The following is a 13,765-nucleotide window of genomic DNA, read 5'->3' as shown; positions in this document are numbered from 1 at the left end:
ACCATGCAGCACCCTCTGGGTGACCAGCCCAGGTACCATCTAGATACCAGCCCAGGTACCAGCTAGATACCAGCCCAGGTACCAGCTAGATACCAGCCCAGGTACCATCTAGATACCAGCCCAGGTACCAGCTAGATACCAGCCCAGGTACCAGCTAGATACCAGCCCAGGTACCATCTAGATACCAGCCCAGGTACCAGCTAGATACCAGCCCAGGTACCAGCTAGATACCAGCCCAGGTACCAGCTAGATACTAGCCCAGGTACCATCTAGATACCAGCCCAGGTACCAGCTAGACACCAGCCCAGGTACCATCTAGATACCAGCCCAGGTACCAGCTAGACACCAGCCCAGGTACCAGCTAGATACCAGCCCAGGTACCATCTAGATACCAGCCCAGGTAGCAGCTAGATACCAGCCCAGGTACCAGCTAGATACCAGCCCAGGTACCAGCTAGATACCAGCCCAGGTACCAGCTAGATACTAGCCCAGGTACCATCTAGATACCAGCCCAGGTAGCAGTTAGATACCAGCCCAGGTACCAGCTAGATACCAGCCCAGGTACCATCTAGATACCAGCCCAGGTACCAGCTAGATACCAGCCCAGGTACCAGCTAGATACCAGCCCAGGTACCATCTAGATACCAGCCCAGGTACCAGCTAGATACCAGCCCAGGTACCAGCTAGATACCAGCCCAGGTACCAGCTAGATACTAGCCCAGGTACCATCTAGATACCAGCCCAGGTACCAGCTAGACACCAGCCCAGGTACCATCTAGATACCAGCCCAGGTACCAGCTAGACACCAGCCCAGGTACCAGCTAGATACCAGCCCAGGTACCATCTAGATACCAGCCCAGGTAGCAGCTAGATACCAGCCCAGGTACCAGCTAGATACCAGCCCAGGTACCAGCTAGATACCAGCCCAGGTACCAGCTAGATACTAGCCCAGGTACCATCTAGATACCAGCCCAGGTAGCAGTTAGATACCAGCCCAGGTACCAGCTAGATACCAGCCCAGGTAGCAGCTAGATACCAGCCCAGGTACCAGCTAGATACCAGCCCAGGTACCAGCTAGATACTAGCCCAGGTACCATCTAGATACCAGCCCAGGTAGCAGTTAGATACCAGCCCAGGTACCAGCTAGATACCAGCCCAGGTAGCAGCTAGATACTAGCCCAGGTACCATCTAGATACCAGCCCAGGTACCATCTAGATACCAGCCCAGGTACCATCTAGATACCAGCCCAGGTACCAGCTAGATACCAGCCCAGGTAGCATCTAGATACCAGCCCAGGTACCAGCTAGATACCAGCCCAGGTACCATCTAGATACCAGCCCAGGTACCAGCTAGATACCAGCCCAGGTACCAGCTAGATACCAGCCCAGGTACCAGCTAGATACCAGCCCAGGTACCAGCTAGATACCAGCCCAGGTACCATCTAGATACCAGCCCAGGTACCAGCTAGATACCAGCCCAGGTACCAGCTAGATACCAGGTTGGACAGCCACGTGAGAACTCTTAAACTGAGCTGTAGGTTTATGGCAGAACACACAGATACACGAGCAAACAAACACACACAAAGAAAACAACACTTAGGAATGGCTTGTGTGTGTTAATAGACCGTGGGTTAGTGTGTGTGTGTGTGTGTGTGTGTGTGTAAGAGACAGAACTACATAGAATTCAACTGTACCATTGTTCCTCCACTCCGTGCAACTTCCCTCTGCAAGCGAGCCACTGCCAGCTTCTGTCTGGACAAGACAAGAGAGGGGGAGTGGGGGAGAGAGAGAGAGAGAGAGAGACAGAGAGAGAGAGAGAGACAGAGAAAGGAGTAGAGAGAGAGAGAGACAGAGACAGAGAAAGGAGTAGAGAGAGAGAGAGAGAGAGAGAGAGAGTGAGAGAGAGAGAGAGAGAGAGAGAGAGAGAGAGAGAGAGAGAGAGAGTGAGAGAGAGAGAGACAGAGACAGAGAAAGGAGTAGAGAGAGAGAGAGACAGAGACAGAGAAAGGAGTAGAGAGAGAGAGAGAGAGAGAGAGAGAGAGAGAGAGTGAGTGGGAGGGTGAGAGAGAGGAGGAGACAGAGGGGGGAGGGAGAGAGACAGAAAAAGGAGTAGAGAGAGAGAGAGACAGAGACAGAGAAAGGAGTAGAGAGAGAGAGAGAGAGAGAGAGAGAGAGAGAGAGAGAGAGAGAGTGAGTGGGAGGGTGAGAGAGAGGAGGAGACAGAGGGGGGAGGGAGAGAGACAGAAAAAGGAGTAGAGAGAGAGAGAGACAGAGACAGAGAAAGGAGTAGAGAGAGAGAGAGAGAGAGACAGAGAGAGAGAGAGTGAGTGGGAGAGAGAGAGAGAGAGACAGAGAAAGGAGTAGAGAGAGAGAGAGACAGAGACAGAGAAAGGAGTAGAGAGAGAGAGAGACAGAGAAAGGAGTAGAGAGAGAGAGAGACAGAGAGAGAGAGAGACAGAGAAAGGAGTAGAGAGAGAGAGAGACAGAGAGAGAGAGAGAGAGAGAGAGAGAGAGAAAGGAGTAGAGAGAGAGAGAGACAGAGAAAGGAGTAGAGAGAGAGAGAGAGAGAGAGAGAGAGAGAGAGAGAGAGAGTGAGTGGGAGGGTGAGAGAGAGGAGGAGACAGAGGGGGGAGGGAGAGAGAGAGAGAGAGACAGAGAAAGGAGTAGAGAGAGAGAGAGACAGAGACAGAGAAAGGAGTAGAGAGAGAGAGAGACAGAGAAAGGAGTAGAGAGAGAGAGAGAGAGAGAGAGAGTGAGAGAGAGAGAGAGAGAGTGAGTGGGAGGGTGAGAGAGAGGAGGAGACAGAGGGGGGAGGGAGAGAGAGAGAGAGAGACAGAGAAAGGAGTAGAGAGAGAGAGAGACAGAGACAGAGAAAGGAGTAGAGAGAGAGAGAGACAGAGAAAGGAGTAGAGAGAGAGAGAGAGAGAGAGAGAGAGAGAGAGTGAGTGGGAGGGTGAGAGAGAGGAGGAGACAGAGGGGGGAGGGAGAGAGAGAGAGAGAGACAGAGAAAGGAGTAGAGAGAGAGAGAGACAGAGAGAGAGAGACAGAGAAAGGAGTAGAGAGAGAGAGAGAGAGAGAGAGACAGAGAAAGGAGTAGAGAGAGAGAGAGACAGAGAGAGAGAGACAGAGAAAGGAGTAGAGAGAGAGAGAGACAGAGAAAGGAGTAGAGAGAGAGAGAGAGAGAGAGAGAGAGAGTGTGAGTGGGAGGGTGAGAGAGAGGAGGAGACAGAGGGGGGAGGGAGAGAGACAGAAAAAGGGAGAGAGAAAAATAACAGAGTGAATAGCTGATATTTTCCTCATTGGGTCACAGTCAATTCAACACCATCCCTGTTGAAGAAACCTTAAGGTTTACACTCGCTTTAACTACACACACGCACACACACACTTACTGGTCCAGCGACACCCTCGCTTTAACTACACATACAACACACTGGTCCAGTAACACACTCTCCCAGAGTGAGGGCGTCAGAGAGAGGGCGTCAGAGAGAGGGCGTCAGAGTGAGGGCGTCAGAGTGAGGGCATCAGAGTGAGGGCGTCAGAGAGAGGGCGTCAGAGAGAGGGCGTCAGAATGAGGGCGTCAGAATGAGGGCGTCAGAGTGAGGGCGTCAGAGTGAGGGCGTCAGAGAGAGGGCGTCAGAGAGAGGGCGTCAGAGTGAGGGCGTCAGAGTGAGGGCGTCAGAGTGAGGGCGTCAGAGTGAGGGCGTCAGAGTGAGGGCATCTCCCTGCTGATGAGGCCACTGAGTACACATCACACATCCTCCACTATAGCTGCTCCCACACTGACAACACTACCCGTCTCTCTGACAGAACCTGTCTGACAATTCATCTAAAGATACCTGTCTGTCTGACAGAACCACACCAGGAGATCTCAGACCAGGAGATCTCAGACCAGGAGATCCCAGACCAGAAGATCTCAGACCAGGAGATCTCAGACCAGGAGATCTCAGACCAGGAGATCCCAGACCAGGAGATCTCAGACCAGGAGATCTCAGACCAGGAGATCTCAGACCAGGAGATCTCAGACCAGGAGACAGACAGCTCAACACAGTCTGCCCACCAGCAGGAAACCCAGCCAAGCTGCAGAGTCCGCTAGCTCCCTGCCCTGCTGAGGGAACCTAACCTCACAGAGTCTTATCACGGAGTACACCTCAAACCAATACATTCTTCGCTGTCTAACCTGGAGAAAATCATTTCCCTGTAGCTACACAGTACAGTGGCTACAGTACAGCTAGCTACAGTACAGAAGCAAGATGCACGGTTAGCCACAGTGACTGAAGCTGTGAGAGATGTGGTGTGTGTGTGTGCTTCAGTAACAACCTGGTGAGTGGCGTCACATGACCTTGTCGCTCAAGCAAGGCTGGTCTACTACATGTGTTGGTAAGCAAGGCTGGTCTACTACATGTGTTGCTAAGCAAGGCTGGTCTAGATGTGTAGCTCAAGCAAGGCTGGTCTACTACATGTGTTGCTAAGCAAGGCTGGTCTAGATGTGTTGCTAAGCAAGGCTGGTCTAGATGTTTTGAAGTCTGTTATTGTTCAGTCAGACATGTAAGAAGTTAAGTTTCAGACAATTTCTGTACAGACATAGCCTGGCTGCCAGCCCAACTTCTCCCGCCCACAAAAACATTTGGTCGGGAAATTGGGTCTGGAGGGTCTCATATTGGGAAACAACTACAGAAAACCAGAATCTGGGCGTACCAATGAAATTGCCAGAGCGGGCTTTATACGATGATGGTGGTAACGTAATCACCCACGTCACAAAAGAGCGCTTAAGTTGAATTCGTTTTGAACAAACAACATATTACGTTGCTCTGATTGGTTGTAGGTCTATCCAATTGAGCGAAGAGGCATTTGTTTTCCAGGCCCGTTTGAAACACGCCCCGTAGTCACAGCCCAACGGAGAGTTCTCAGACTCATATTCTGACTAGAATTATGAGTATGACAACGTCAGGCTAGTACAGACATGTAAGAGGTTACGTTTCAGACCACTTCTGTACAGACATGTTACAACGCCGGGGAAACATGAGCCAGCCCCAGAAAATTGTTGCCAAAAATAGAAGCAATTTGACATTCTGTGTAAAACATAATTATAGTAATTGGTACATATTTAACCGGCAGTCAAAACAGTAAAGTCGTGAACGGCAATGGTTGTGTCCAAGGTTCAGATCCTCTGGCAGGACGTGAGAAGGGTCGGATCCTCTGGCAGGACGTGAGAAGGTTCGGATCCTCTGGCAGGACGTGAGAAGGGTCGGATCCTCTGGCAGGATGTGAGAAGGGTCGGATCCTCTGGCAGGACGTGAGAAGGTTCGGATCCTCTGGCAGGACGTGAGAAGGTTTCAGGTTTTCACACAAGTGGAGTTCAGGAGGGGCTTCAGCGTGGGATATTTGCATTTCAATCACGGACCACTTGAAACATTTTGCCGATCGGTTCGGTACTAACCAGTTGCAGCTGTGTAAACCTGCCTGGCATCTTGACAGAGTTCAAGTCTCTCATGTTTTGAACACAACCAGATACACATTCACACTAACACATTCACACTAACACATTCACACTAACACATTCACACACTGGGCAGTATTGGGTGTGTAGTTTTTTTCTCTTGTATTTGCCTATTTAGTATTGGTGACGTGTTTTAGATTATTATTTTTTCATTCCTAGATCGTTAAGTACCTACTACTACTATATACATAGACAACCAGACACACACACACACACACACTAAACCAGACACACACATAACCAGACACATCCCCACACCTCAACATCACATGGTTCCCACGCCACACACAAGCTGCTGCAGAGACAGTCAGAACTGGGAGTGTCTGGGATTGTTCACTCCTATGTGTGTGTGTGTGTGTGTCTGTGTGTGTGTGTGTGTGGGGGGGTCCTCCTGTCCTCTAATCAAAGCTCTGATGTGGTGATACACATTCACAACATCCTCATTTGTCTCCAGGGTTAGATAGTGGGTTAGAGAGGACATAGTTAGATAGGATAGGGTTAGATCAGATAGAAGAAAATTACAGAGAGACTTCAGAAACGCACAAACGTTCTCCCTCCCTCCCTCCCTCCCTCTCTCCCCCTCTCTCCCCCTCTCTCCCCCTCTCTCCCCCTCTCTCTCCCTCCCTCCCTCTCCCTCTCCCTCTCCCTCTCCCTCTCCCTCCCTCCCTCCCTCCCTCCCTCCCTCCCTCCCTCCCTCCCTCCCTCCCTCCCTCCCTCCCTCCCTCCCTCCCTCCCTCTCCCTCCCTCTCCCTCTCCCTCTCCCTCTCCCTCTCCCTCTCCCTCTCTCTCTCTCTCTCTCTCTCTCTCTCTCTCTCTCTCTCTCTCTCTCTCTCTCTCTCTCTCTCTCTCTCTCTCTCTCTCTCTCTACCACTCTCTCTCTCTCTCTCTCTCTCTCTCTCTCTCTCTCTCACTTATTTTCTCTAGTCATGTGGAGCCAGTGAAACTGTCTCTCTGAGAGACAAGATGCTGTGTGTGTGTGTGTGGGAGCGAGACAACCTGAGCTGACAGGCCTGGCCTTACAGGAGCGAGTGTTGCATGCTGGGAAGCTGCTCTGTTGTTGTTTGTTCAAACATGACGCTGGTGAGTGGATGAGAGACAGACAGAGAGTGAGTGTGAGAGACAGTATAGGGGGTGCAGTGTGGAGGAACAATGAGTGCTACCTCAGCACAGCCATCAATAATACGCAGGTGTAATGTGATGAAGTTCTCTCTGGAATCATCACAAAGGACATGTGACTGCAGGCACAAAGGACATGTGACTGCAGGCACAAAGGACATGTGACTGCAGGCACAAAGGACTTCTCAAGCTCTGCCATGTCACCAACCAGTCAGCAGCCTGATGCTTCCACACACCACCAGAACACCACCTGCTGCCCCCACACACCACCAGAACACCACCTGCTGCCCCCACACACCACCAGAACACCACCTGCTGCCCCCACACACCACCAGAACACCACCTGCTGCCCCCACACACCACCAGAACACCACCTGCTGCCCCCACACACCACCAGAACACCACCTGCTGCCCCCACACACCACCAGAACACCACCTGCTGCCCTCACACACCACCAGAACACCACCTGCTGCCCCCACACACCACCAGAACACAGGAACACCACCTACTGCCCCCACACACCACCAGAACACAGGAACACCACCTGCTGCCCCCACACACCACCAGAACACCACCTGCTGCCCCCACACACCACCAGAACACCACCTGCTGCCCCCACACACCACCAGAACACCACCTGCTGCCCCCACACACCACCAGAACACCACCAGCTGCCCCCACACACCACCAGAACACAGGAACACCACCTGCTGCCCCCACACACCACCAGAACACAGGAACACCACCTGCTGCCCTGTGTGGAGGGTGGTGTGTGTGTGTGTGTGTGGAGGGTGGTGTGTGTGTGTGGAGGGTGGAGGGTGGTGTGTGTGTGTGTGTGTGTGGAGGGTGGTGTGTGTGTGTGTGTGTGTGTGTGTGGAGGGTGGTGTGTGTGTGTGTGTGTGTGTGGAGGGTGGTGTGTGTGTGTGTGGAGGGTGGTGTGTGTGAGGAGGGTGGTGTGTGTGTGTGTGGAGGGTGGTGGTGTTTGTGGAGGGTGGTGTGTGTGTGTGTGTGGAGGGTGGTGTGTGTGTGGAGGGTGGTGTGTGTGTGGAGGGTGCTGTGTGTGTGTGTGTGTGTGTGTGTGGATGGTGGTGTGTGTGTGGAGGGTGGTGTGTGTGTGGAGGGTGCTGTGTGTGTGTGTGTGTGTGTGTGTGTGGAGGGTGGTGTGTGTGTGGAGGGTGGTGTGTGTGTGTGTGTGTGGAGGGTGGTGTGTGTGTGTGGAGGGTGGAGGGTGGTGTGTGTGTGTGGAGGGTGGTGTGTGTGTGTGTGTGTGTGTGTGTGTGGAGGGTGGTGTGTGTGTGTGTGTGTGTGGAGGGTGGTGTGTGTGTGTGTGTGGAGGGTGGAGGGTGGTGTGTGTGTGGAGGGTGGTGTGTGTGGATGACAGCAGCCTTCCTGGGACAGGGCAGAGGTCACAGGCTAGAGAACACATTAACCCCTGACCCTTGGACCAACACACGAGAAATACACACACACACACACACATATTATCATCCATTCACACACATGCTATCACATACACATACATGCTAAAACTAACGCTCACTCTCACAAGAACTAACGCTCACTCCCAGAAGAGATGTTTTTATTGAGATGCTCTCACTGCTACACATCCACACTCGGAGGGTGTCATAATCTGCACATTCTGTCCATTCAGACGGTGTGTGTGTGTGTGCGTCTGTGTGAGTGAGTGAGATTGTGTGTGTGTATGTGAGTGTGTGTGTTTAGAGAACACTACTGTAAACAAGACAGTCAACAAATGGAATCCGGCTATTAATCAAAAGGTTGCAGGTTCGGTTTCCAGCCTTGCAAAATGACGTTGTGTCCTTGGGCAAGGCATTTCACCCTACTTGCCTCGGGGGAATGTCCCTGTACTTATTGTAAGTCGCTCTGGATAAGAGTGTCAGCTAAATGACTAAATGTAAATGAAAATGCTTTTCATTTACTCACAGGCTAAACTGTGTCCGTCTGTCTGTCTGTCTGTCTGTCTGTCTGTCTGTCTGCACATCCCTGCCCTCTGTAGTTGTCTGTAGTGCTGACTCATGGCCCAGTATGTGAAGGGCATTCCCCTCTGGCCGTTTGACTCTCATTGTCAACACGACGTTTCAGAGGTGTGCAAACACCACGCTTTCAGCCCCACTCACACAAGCCAGGCCTCACAAAGGTACGGCAAACACTGGCTTTCAGGGGTCAACAGTCTGTCTGTCTGTCTGTCTGTCTGTCTGTCTGTCTGTCTGTCTGTCTGTCTGTCTGTCTGTCTGTCTGTCAGAGAAAGAATGTATCACAACAGACCCGGAGGAGAGCGAGAGGAAGAGAAACAGAGAGAGAGAGAGGAAGAGAAACAGTGAGAGAGAGAGGAAGAGAAACAGTGAGAGAGAGAGGAAGAGAAACAGTGAGAGAGAGAGGAAGAGAAACACAGAGCAAGACAGACCAAAACAGAGACAATGCAACAAAGAGAAAGACAAAGAAATACAGAGGAAGAGAGAGAGGGAGAGAGAGAGACAGAGAGAGAGACAGAGAGAGAGACAGAGAGAGAGAGTTGATCTTCCACAGAACTCGGTCCATTGCAGCTCAGAGCCAGAGCTCTCTGAGAGGACGATCTCTGCCTGTAATCACCCACAGATTTACGACGCAGGGAGGGGGAGCTGAAGTCTGTTGACATTCCCAACCCCAGCAGACCTCAATATAAAACCTCACTCCTTCCAAAAGTCATAAATGTTTTTTGCTAAGAGTCTGTGAACTATGTTTGCTGTTTTTAGATCAGCGAGATGCTATTCAGGAGAGATGGATGACTGGCTCCTATCACGCAGGAATCATCGCTCATCTTAGAAAAAACGTTTGCATGTGAAACTATTATTTTGACCCTAATTTCATGCATTTTTCCCCTGTGAAACTGTTCTCTCTCTCTCTGCTAAGCTCTAAGTGGACGACATAGCATGGAACAGCACAGCCTCAGCGACACAGCCTCAGCGACACAGCCTCAGTGACACAGCCTCAGCGACACAGCCTCAGCGACACAGCCTCAGAGACACAGCCTCAGCGACACAGCCTCAGAGACACAGCCTCAGCGACACAGCCTAAACCAGCAGACAAGGAGCAAAATGGCCATCACAAACCCGAGGAAGGCTGTTGGAGGGAGGACATAGGCTGTCTCCACACTCAGCAAGAAGCTGGATACAGGAGGCAGGCACATCTGCGTCTTCCTACTGTTTGGAAGTGGTGCACAGGAAAGACGCCAAGAAGGTAAACATGCTATGGTTTGAACCACGAGGCTGGGGATGACACGGTCAGCATGCTGCCGTCGGATCAAGTCGAACAAGAGACCAAGACCCTTCCTCTAAACAAGCTGAGGAAACAGGAGACCAAGACCCTTCCTCTAAACAAGCTCAATAAAACCACCTCCTAACGGGGCCAAGCCCGGCCCACAACAACCAGGGTGACACGAGGAGGAGAGGAGTCCTCTGAGAGACGGGAGAGGGAGGAGGAGTCCTCTGAGAGACAGGAGGGGGAGGAGGAGTCCTCTGAGAGACAGGAGGGGGAGGAGGAGTCCTCTGAGAGACAGGAGGGGGAGGAGGAGTCCTCTGAGAGACAGGAGGGGGAGGAGGAGTCCTCTGAGAGACAGGAGGGGGAGGAGGAGTCCTCTGAGAGACAGGAGGGGGAGGAGGAGTCCTCTGAGAGACAGGAGGAGGAGTCCTCTGAGAGACAGGAGGAGGAGGAGGAGTCCTCTGAGAGACAGGAGGAGGAGAGGAGTCCTCGGAGAGACAGGAGGAGGAGGAGGAGTCCTCTGAGAGACAGGAGGGGGAGGAGGAGTCCTCTGAGAGACAGGAGGGGGAGGAGGAGTCCTCTGAGAGACAGGAGGGGGAGGAGGAGTCCTCTGAGAGACAGGAGGAGGAGGAGGAGGAATCCTCTGAGAGACGGGAGGAGGAGGAGGAGTCCTCTGAGAGACGGGAGGAGGAGAGGAGTCCTCTGAGAGACAGGAGGAGGAGGAGGAGTCCTCTGAGAGACAGGAGGAGGAGGAGTCCTCTGAGAGACAGGAGGAGGAGAGGAGTCCTCTGAGAGACAGGAGGGGGAGGAGGAGTCCTCTGAGAGACAGGAGGAGGAGGAGGAGGAGTCCTCTGAGAGACGGGAGGAGGAGGATGAGTCCTCTGAGAGACGGGAGGGGGAGGAGGAGTCCTCTGAGAGACAGGAGGAGGAGGAGTCCTCTGAGAGACAGGAGGAGGAGAGGAGTCCTCTGAGAGACAGGAGGAGGAGGAGGAGTCCTCTGAGAGACAGGAGGAGGAGGAGTCCTCTGAGAGACAGGAGGAGGAGGAGTCCTCTGAGAGACAGGAGGAGGAGGAGTCCTCTGAGAGACAGGAGGAGGAGGAGTCCTCTGAGAGACAGGAGGAGGAGGAGGAGTCCTCTGAGAGACAGGAGGAGGAGAGGAGTCCTCTGAGAGACAGGAGGAGGAGGAGGAGTCCTCTGAGAGACAGGAGGAGGAGGAGTCCTCTGAGAGACAGGAGGAGGAGAGGAGTCCTCTGAGAGACAGGAGGAGGAGAGTTCTCTGAGACCTCTGGCAGTTTTTAGAGCTCCCACGTGCTGCCTCGCAAGCTTGGAGAGGAATGCATTCAGAGCACTACTGGGGTGAATGGCCAGCAAGTTGGCCCAAACATTACAAACAGGAGAGGCAGCAGAGGCAGGAGAGGCAGCAGAGGCAGCAGTAGCAGGGTGGTGTCTAACCCCAGTCTGTTGTAGGTAGAGATGGCAGAATCTGCTCCACCACATTTGGATAAAAGCGTCTGCTAAATAAACACATTACTAACTTCTGCTACCAGGAAGAGAGGAGGCCTCACAGAGGCTGTGGAGGCTGGAGAGGATTGGGGAGAGAGGAGGCCCCACAGAGGCTGTGGAGGCTGGAGAGGACTGGGGAGAGAGGAGGCCTCACAGAGGCTGTGGAGGCTGGAGAGGACTGGGGAGAGAGGAGGCCTCACAGAGGCTGTGGAGGCTGGAGAGGACTGGGGAGAGAGGAGGCCCCACAGAGGCTGTGGAGGCTGGAGAGGACTGGGGAGAGAGGAGGCCTCACAGAGGCTGTGGAGGCTGGAGAGGACTGGGGAGAGAGGAGGCCCCACAGAGGCTGTGGAGGCTGGAGAGGACTGGGGTCCCCCTCCAAATGAAAGTGAGTGGAGGGGAGCTCTCCCTGCTGAGAGACGAGAACATTCCTCAGTGTTTCAGTGTGAGCTGGGAGCACACAGCAGCATCACTCACAGGGGCAGGGAGGCCCAGAGGAAGCAGAGAGGGAGGGGGAAAGGGACAGAGGGGGGAGAGAAAGGGAAAGAGAGAGATAGAGTGAGGTGGGGAAGGAGAGAAGGAGAGGAAGAGAGAGAGATAAAGAGTGATGGAGCAGAGGAGAGATTTGGAGACTAAAATAAAGAATGGCAACAAACACACTAACATGAAACCCCCTAACCCTAACCCTCTGAACACAGCTAACCCTAACCCTCTGAACACAGCTAACCCTAACCCACTCTGAACACAGCTAACCCTAACCCACTCTGAACACAGCTAACCCTAACCCACTCTGAACACAGCTAACCCTAACCAACTCTGAACACACCTAACCCTAACCTACTCTGAGCACAGCTAACCCTAACCCCCACCCTCTCTAAACACAGCTAACCCTAACCTACTCTGAACACACCTAACCCTAACCCTAACCTACTCTGAACACAGCTAACCCTAACCCACTCTGAACACAGCTAACCCTAACCCACTCTGAACACAGCTAACCCTAACCTACTCTGAACACAGCTAACCCTAACCAACTCTGAACACACCTAACCCTAACCCCCACCCTCTCTAAACACAGCTAACCCTAACCTACTCTGAACACACCTAACCCTAACCCTAACCTACTCTGAACACAGCTAACCCTAACCCACTCTGAACACAGCTAACCCTAACCCCCACCCTCTCTAAACACAGCTAACCCTAACCCCATCATGAAACCCCCTAACCCTAACCTACTCTAAACACAGCTAACCCTAACCCCCACCCTCTCTAAACACAGCTAACCCTAACCTACTCTGAACACAGCTAACCCTAACCCACTCTGAACACAGCTAACCCTAACCCCCACCCTCTCTAAACACAGCTAACCCTCTCCCTCTACAACTGAGAGGTCGTTTGGATCTCAGATGGATGTCCTCTGTTTGCTTCCCAGCCATGTGGACGAGGCTTAGCGGCGACTGAGAAAGGACCTCCTGGCAGATTGTTAACTCCAGCATCTGACTGCACTGTCCATTACTGAGCCCCATCACTGCTGCCTCACCAACACACCAACTTCTGACATCACTCTGTCCAGCGCTAAGAGGATTACTACAGAGTACGGGCCATGTTGGAGATTCATATGCACATAGCATTTATATCCCAAAGTATCCTCAATATATGTTCTCTCGTGAAAACAGATTACGCCCATACAACATGAGATGTTTTATATTTTAGCCATACAGATTACCATCAAAGACTCTTTAACTCTTACTGGCATGCACAGAGATCTGGCCTCATGGGAACCCAGAATTCCAGTTGTAACTCCCTCAGATCTAATCCCCCTCCAGCAGTGTTTAATCCCCCAGGTAGTTCAGGAGCTGGCCAACAACATCACATAAGTCCATTCAACATGTACAGTACTGTAGTATTAGTACTGTAGTAGCAGTACTGAATTACATTTTACATTTTAGTAATTTAGCAGACGCTCTTATCCAGAGCGACTTAAAGTAAGTACAGGGACATTCCCCCTGAGGCAGGTAAGGTGAAGTGCCTTGCCCAAGGAAACGTCATTTGACACAGCCAGGAATCAAACTGGCAATCTTCAGATTACTAGCCCGATTCCATAACCGCTCAGCCAGCTGACTTCCTATTAGCAGGACTGTATCAGCAGTAGTAGTAGTAGTAGCAGTGCTCGGACAGCTAGCTAATAACATTACAAATAAAATAGTCATCTTAATCTGACCCAGGGAAGGGGAGTTGGGGGCAGCAGGGCAAGGGGCAGGAGGGTGGGGTTAGGCTACATTCCAGCACACACTAATCTCTGTTAGTGGTCCTGCCTCTCTCAGAACCACTGGGCCCCAAGTCTCCATGTTATCAATCCCAATTAATGCTGATGCTGGTTTGAGACCGGTACC

At 52.3% G+C, this 13,765-nt stretch overlaps 1 protein-coding gene across 5 annotated transcripts in view; it reads right to left on the bottom strand.

Annotated features, from left to right (window-relative positions):
* Positions 1–13,765, bottom strand: part of LOC146260583 (nck-associated protein 5-like) — a 106,965-nt gene that overhangs the window by 60,676 nt on the left and 32,524 nt on the right. For 4 of the 5 annotated variants that reach the window (XM_084668117.1, XM_084668118.1, XM_084668121.1 and 1 more), the window contains one exon: positions 1,695–1,752. The exons of the other annotated variant lie outside the window; for it this stretch is intronic. In XM_084668117.1, the coding sequence (XP_084524243.1) occupies positions 1,695–1,752 (58 nt within the window). The remainder of the gene's footprint in view (positions 1–1,694; positions 1,753–13,765) is intronic. 5 annotated transcript variants of the gene reach the window in all.

This window comes from Hypomesus nipponensis, chromosome 12, assembly GCF_054491055.1.
Source record: "Hypomesus nipponensis isolate SF chromosome 12, ASM5449105v1, whole genome shotgun sequence".
NCBI classification, from domain to species: domain Eukaryota; kingdom Metazoa; phylum Chordata; class Actinopteri; order Osmeriformes; family Osmeridae; genus Hypomesus; species Hypomesus nipponensis.
Note: the sequence above shows the minus strand (reverse complement) of the source record. Positions and strands in the feature narration are given on the sequence as shown.